The sequence below is a fragment of the Lolium rigidum genome, chromosome 6, assembly GCF_022539505.1.
Source record: "Lolium rigidum isolate FL_2022 chromosome 6, APGP_CSIRO_Lrig_0.1, whole genome shotgun sequence".
Taxonomy (NCBI): domain Eukaryota; kingdom Viridiplantae; phylum Streptophyta; class Magnoliopsida; order Poales; family Poaceae; genus Lolium; species Lolium rigidum.
Genome location: NC_061513.1, coordinates 361,111,945 through 361,119,354, shown reverse-complemented (window position 1 = coordinate 361,119,354; position 7,410 = coordinate 361,111,945). Strand labels below are relative to the sequence as shown.

The following is a 7,410-nucleotide window of genomic DNA, read 5'->3' as shown; positions in this document are numbered from 1 at the left end:
CAAGTAGGCACAAGAAGCCTGTTTTCTGAAAAATTATGTACCCTAATTAAGCAGAACTCCAAGATACTACACCTTAAGAAAATCGTTATCAAATGAGAAAAGTGCAAGTGAAACTGGTGTAGCTTTAATTTGTTCATTTATCCGAAGGCGCATTACTGTTTTCTTGATATAGATAAATATAGAGTATAAATTAAAAACAAATGAATCAATAACATCGAACTTTCGCTTTTCATACTATTATTCGTATACTTCAAGTGCAATTGAATCCAGAAGCTTCAGAAACTTACATCAGACCTATGACGCCATTCCTGCACAAACAAGAAGAAAAGAAATGCAAACGCTACAGCTTGGAGCGCCACTACCACAGCCACGCTTTCGGTCAGAGTGGGGCCTGCGAAACGCAATGCATAAAAACTTCAATTCATTTCAGAATCGAAGATTATCTTCTGAAGAATGATGGCCAGGACTCACGGAAGAAGCGCTCGAAAGCACGGAAGTCGGCGACATGGAGCTGGCAGTCGCCACCGGAGAAGAAGAACTCCTTGCTGTAGGGGCACTCTCCCTCCGATTCCCGGAAGCCGGCGGCGATGCACGCGGAGCAAGAGGACGAGCTGCCGCCGAAGCATGTCCAGGTGGCTCGCAGCCGGTTAGGCCAGTACCCGAGAGCGTGGAGGCCTTGGGCTTGGGGCGAGGAGGAGATCTCGGCCGGCAGTTCGGATGCGAGGCGGCGGAGGTTGGCTTCATATGTGCTGTTGGCCGTGTATGTGCCAACTCCGATGCATATGACGTTTGCGGTGGTGGACAAGGGCGACGCCGCAAGGACGACGAGGAGGACGAGCGAGAAGCACTTCATGGCGGCGCACGGTGGTAGAAGACTACTGCACAGACTGAAGCAGATGCAGGGGCCAGCGTGCACCTACCTAGTGGAGGATCCGAGGAGGATTGCGTAGTGATAGACTGGGCGACGACTTTGACTGCATCTCTGGTCGTTTTTTCTGGCCGGCCAGGTGTGCCTTGCACGTGGTCTTGTCCCTTTCCGGCCATGTCATATACTACCTCCGGTGGAAGAAATTTGTCTTAAATTTTTCAAAATTTAGATATATCAGTTTAAATTTAGTTTTTTGCGAATGAAATCTTAGACTTTTTTTGTGAATGAAATCTTAGACAAGTTTAATGAGATGGAGGGAGTATTGCGAGATTTATGGTCGGTGAAGTTTAAAACTGTTTGATTGTAATAAAAGTAAAAAATGAAATATCTTAATAAAGGAAATTTCCATATCTAAAATTTTAGGTGCATCTTGGTCGAGCCATCTTTCATAGACAAAAAAGGCAATCTGAACTAGTGATCAAATTCGAGAAGAACAAACTGATCAAGGTTTTACAGATGTTGCCAGGTGCCTCGCTCGTGGTCACCGTGACGTGGTCTGCTGTGACCCCTTCAAGTGCTTTCGATGCCTCGAGGACGGTCATTGGGCACGTGACTACCGTAACGCTTGGTGTCCTCTCAGCTAAGGATGGCAATTTTAACGACGGGTACGGGTACCCGCGGGTACCGTACCCGCATGGGCAGGGTATGGGTACACTTTTATGCCCATGGGTAGTACCCATACCCTGCCCGTTAAGTCATGGGAAGGGCACGGGTATAGCCTCGTACCCGCGGGTATACCCATACCCTGCCCATTTATTGTCAAATTCATACGTGACACGTCTATTTTTGTTGACTTATGAGTTAGAATATGAGAATGTTATTTTTATATTATGTTAATTGTTACGTACTCAACTACATGTTATTGAGTTGAGATAATTAATTTTTTTTTATCGAATTTGTTATCGATAAATGTAAAATTGTGATTGACTTGTGTACAATTTAACCTACCCACCGGGTATCCAATGGGTACGGGTACCCGCCGGGTATGGGTATGGGTAAAGTTTCATACCCATGGGTACAGGTAAGGGTAGAAGTTTGTACCCATGACTATACGAGTGTGGGTATGGTATTGCTCTACCCTGCCCATTGCCATCCTAGTCTCAGCTTGTTGGAAAGCCCTATCGTGTCGCCGCCTCGTCATGCGAAGGCTCCTCGTTGGGCCCAGGTTGAGGTCTCGCTCTCGTCCGATGTGTCTCATCGTCGGTCCTGGGCGTCAGTTATTTCTGCTCCTATTGGTTCTTTGGCCCCAAAGGACATGCAATGCGCTTTGGTCATTTCCTCTGATTTTTCCATGTTGTATAAGTGTTTTAAAATGTAATGAAGTACTTTAATTAGGTTGATGTATGTTGTGAGCTTTTGCTACAACGTTACAACTTTTCTCTATACAATTTCAAAACAGCTATTGGGTGAATATAGCATAGAAAAATCACCTCATATAGTGACTCCACTCCCACATGACAGCCCCAGCATCCATGCATGGGCATGCAAGAGACGAAAGCCACAACCACGCGTAAAAGCATCTATAGCAGAGCCCATGGGCAAAACCGAAAAATAACCGCCAGATTACGGGTTCGGTTCGAAAATCGGTCGGAGATCAGTTACTGTAAAGAGCGAAACCGAAAAAGATTTACAGGTCGAGCCCAAAAAAAACTCCGCCCCCTATTTGTAGAGGTTGGAAAGTTGAACTGAAGGCAAACATGTATTCCTAGTGGCGTTTTGGCGGGCTGAAACTTCAACTCCGAACACTGCAGTTTATCGGAGGACTCCCGGAATACGACCAAAATTCGGCTGGAGGACAGCCAAATTTCAGCGGAGCCCTACGTTGCGAGCTCGGGAAGGGAGAGTGGGCAGCCGGCCGGCCTCGAGTTTGTCGGGCGAGTGCGGGGCGGCCCTAGAGGCGTCTGTGACAGGGCGGGACGGGGTCGATCTCGCCGGGGCAGCGTTGGGCGGCGCATAGCGAGCCGGGGCGATGCAGGATGGGGCGGTGATACGTCCCCGACGTATCCATAATTTCTGTCGTTCCATGCTTGTTTTATGACAATACTTACATGTTTTGCTTGCACTTTATGATGATTTCATGCATTTTCCAGAACTAACCTATTAACAAGATGCCACAGTGCCAGTTCCTGTTTTCTGCTGTTTTTGGTTCCAGAAAGGCTGTTCGGGCAATATTCTCGGAATCGACTAAACGAAGACCAAACCTCCTATTTTTCCGGAAGCGTCCGGAACACCGAAGGAGAGTCGGAGAGGGGCCGGAGGGCCACCACACCATAGGGCGGCGCGGCCTGGCCCGGGCCCGCGCCGGCTCGTGGTGTGGCGCCCCAGTGCCCCCTCGCGCCGCCTCTTCGCCTATAAAATCCCTTTCGACCTAAAAACACCGTAACTCTTGACGAAACTCCGAGAAAGACTCCGGGGCGCCGCCACCATCGCGAAACTCCAATTCGGGGGACAGAAGTCTCTGTCCCGGCACCCTGCCGGACGGGGAAGTCCCCCGGAAGCCATCTCCATCAACGCCATCGCCTCCATCATGCTCCGTGAGTAGTTCCCCCATGGACTACGGGTTCTAGATGTAGCTAGTTGGTATTCTCTCCCCCATGTACTTCAATACAATGATCTCATGAGCTGCTTTACATGATTGAGATTCATCTGATGTAATCGGTGTTGTGTTTGTCGGGATCCGATGGATTGTTACATTATGATTGTCTATCTACAAAGTTTATGAAGTTATTGTTGCTGCAATCTTGTTGTGTTTAATGCTTGTCACTAGGGCCCGAGTGCCATGATCTTAGATTTGAGCTCTATACTTATTGCTTAGATTGTATCTACAAGTTGTATGCACATGTCACCGTCCGGAACCAAAGGCCCCGAAGTGACGAAATCGGGACAACCGGAGGGGATGGCGGTGATGTGAGGGACACATGTTTTCACGGAGTGTTAATGCTTTGCTCCGGTACTCTATTAAAAGGAGTACCTTAATATCCAGTAGTTTCCCTTGAGGCCCGGCTGCCACCGGCTGGTAGGACAAAAGATGTTGTGCAAGTTTCTCATTGCGAGCACGTACGACTATTATTGGAAAACATGCCTACATGATTAATGATCTTGATATTCTGTCTTAATGCTATTTCAATCCTATCAATTTCCCGATCGTAATTTGTTCACCCAACACTTGTTATTGGAGAGTTACCACTAGTGTAGATAGCTGGGAACCCCGGTCCATCTTTCATCATCATATACTCGTTCTACATGTCAACCGTTTTCTCGGTGCCATTGTTCTCATATTACTACTACGCTGCTCGTGTTACTCGTTACCATTGCTCTCATATCACTGCTACTTTCACATCACCCCCGTTGCTAGTGCTTTTCCAGGTGCAGACTGAATTGACAACTCAGCTTGTTAAGGCTTATAAGTATTCTTTACCTCCCCTTGTGTCGAATCAATAAATTTGGGTTTTACTTCCCTCGAAGACTCATTGCGATCCCCTATACTTGTGGGTCATCAAGACTATTTTCTCGGCGCCGTTGCCGGGAGGCATAGCTCTACTCATAAGTTCACCTGGGAGTACACTCTACCTTTCTCTCTATTTTATTTTATTTTGTTTTGCTTAGTTTACTTTTGTCTAGTTTATTTGTGCTTAGTTTATTTCTGTCTAGTATTATTTTGCTTAGTTTACTTTTGCCTAGTTACTTTTTGTCTTGTTTTATTTTCCTCATATACCCAAAAATCCATAAAAATTTGAAAAATCTAAAAATTAAAAACTGCTGTTATGGGAGAACCAACAACCTACTTGGAGCTTATAGAATGTTATAATTGTTATAGAGAATCAAGAACTGGTAGAATAATGAGTGCTATGATAGAAAAATTGAATACAATTGCTAAAATCTTGCTTGAACGCCATGATATAAACTCGTTGCTCTCAACAGGATACTAAACATCTTAAATTTCAATGTGGCTTTAGTGAGGAATTTTTTATTAAGAACTATAATCGGAATTGCTATATTCATTATGGGTTCGAAGAGGTAGAACAATTTGTCTTATTTATGGGAGCCTCCGAGATAGAATCCTTCATGGTTGAGAATTATGAAACTTGTGTTGTTTGTAAGGGCCTTAAAGATTATGTCTCTACTATCCTTAATTCTTGCATAGAATGCTACAGTAGGAATCCTTATATCCTTGATTATAAAGAGAGACACATTAATGCACAAGAATGCACTCACAATTTGCGAGGACCGGTGGAAGAAGAAATTGATGAACACTGAAAGCTCATTGGATGAAAAAGAGGAGGAAATTGATGAACCTGAAAGCTCATTGGATGAAAAAGAAGAGGAGAGCGACGAACAAAAGGAGGAAGAATGGATTAGCTACCCATGTCAACCTTCTAATGAGAGTAACTCTTTATCTCTTACACTATTTGATTGTCCTCCATGCTTACCGAAAGAGGTTGAATGTTATGTTCCTGTGGATTCTCTTGAAATAGTACCTATGAGTAATACTTGTGAGAATGATTATGCTACTGTTATATATGATAATCCATGCTACTTTAATAAATCTTATGATAATGCTTTGTTTGTGCCTGATGTCGAAATGCATGGTACTAAAGAATTTTGTTTGGCAAATGTCTATGATAAAGCTCTAGATGATGGTCCTATGTTACTTGATAATATTAATTGTACTACTAATGAAAATGGGATTGGAGAGTTCTTGACTTATTCTATGAGTCCCATATCTATTGAGATTGATCACCTACCTTGTTATATCATTAATAAAAGTAAGTTTGAAAGTTTTAATTCCACTATTCTTGAACTTGATAAAAATTATGTGTTTGGAAATCATGAAAAGTATGCTGCATGTGATAGTTATATTGTTGAGTTTGTTCATGAAGCTACTGAAAATTATTATGAGAGAGGAAAACATGGTTGTAGAAATTTGCATGGTACTAAAACACCTCTCTATATGCTTAAAATTTTGAAGCTACACTTGTTTTATCTTCTTATGCTTGTCACTTTGTTCATCATGAATTTATTTGTGTACAAGATTCCTTTGCATACGAAGCATGTTAGACTTAAATGTGTTTTGGATTTGCCTCTTGATGCTCTCTTTTGCTTCAAATACTATTTCTTGCGAGTGCATCATTAAAACTGCTGAGCCCATCTTAATGGCTATAAAGAAAGCAACTTCTTGGGAGATAACCCATGTGTTATTTTGCTACAGTACTTTGTTTTATATTTGTGTCTTGGAAGTTGTTTACTACTGTAGCAACCTCTCCTTATCTTGGTTTTGTGCTTTGTTGTGCCAAGTGAAGCCTCTAATCGAAGGTTGATACTAGATTTGGATTTCTGCGCAGAAACAGATTTCTATCTGTAACGAATCTGGGCTGTTTTCTCTGTAGGTAACTCAGAAAAATATGCCTATTTACGTGCGTGTTCCTCAGATATGTACGCAACTTTCATTAGTTTTGAGTTTTCTGATTTGAGCAACGGAAGTATTTATTTAAAATTCATCTTTACTGGCTGTTCTGTTTTGGCAGATTCTGTCTCTGTTTTTTGCATTGTCTCTTGTGGACTTTAAGCGAGGTTTTCTAGACGTAGAGGGCTGTAGCTAATGTTTTATTGAGTTCTTGCAACGTGCCACTACAGGACCAAGGTGGATTCAAATTTTTTTTTGAGTACTAACCCCTCTAATGAAGTTTATGAGAAGTTTGGTGTGAAGGAAGTTTTCAAGGGTCAAGAGAGGAGGATGATATATAATCAAGAAGAGTGAAAAGTCTAAGCTTGGGGATGCCCCCGTGGTTCATCCCTGCATATTTCAAGAAGACTCAAGCGTCTAAGCTTGGGGATGCCCAAGGCATCCCCTTCTTCATCAACTTATCAGGTTCCTCCCCTGAAACTATATTTTTATTCGGTCACATCATATGTGTTTTACTTGGAGCATCTGTGTGCTTTTATTTTTGTTTATGTTTGAATAAATTCGGATCCTAGCAATCCTTGTGTGGGAGAGATAAACGCTCCGCTTTTTCATATGAACACTCGTGTTCTTCGTTTTACTTTTAATGTTCAATGATAAAAGTTGGAAGCTATTGCACTTATTTATATTTGGTTGAAAACAGAAAATGCCTCATATGTCTTGGATAATTTGACACTTGGCAATTGTTTTGAGCTCTCAAGTAGATCATGATTAAGTTTTTTCATGTAGTTTAAGCCTATTAGTGGAGAACTACCGTAGAGCTTTTTGAAATTGGTTTGCATGTTTGATCTCTCTTAAGGTCTAGATATTTTCTGGTGAAAGTGTTTGAGCAACAAGGAAGACAGTGTAGAGTATTATAATGCTTGCAATATGTTCTTATGTAAGTTTTGTTGTACCAGTTCATACTTGTGTTTGCTTCAAATAACCTTGCTAGCCCAAAGCCTTGTACTGAGAGGGAATGCTTCTCGTGCATCCAAAACCTTGAGCCAACCACTATGCCATTTGTGGCCACCATATCTAC

At 42.6% G+C, this 7,410-nt stretch overlaps 1 protein-coding gene across 1 annotated transcript; it reads right to left on the bottom strand.

The window, feature by feature from the left end:
• Window positions 1–332: 332 nt before the first annotated feature.
• On the bottom strand, window positions 333–897 carry LOC124665030 (cysteine-rich receptor-like protein kinase 10; the record flags this gene model as incomplete). Its single annotated transcript, XM_047202426.1, has 2 exons — window positions 472–897; window positions 333–391 (listed from the first exon to the last, which is right to left on the bottom strand). Coding segments are annotated over exons 1-2 (441 nt in total), but the record flags the coding sequence as incomplete, so codon positions are not given.
• Window positions 898–7,410: the final 6,513 nt, after the last annotated feature.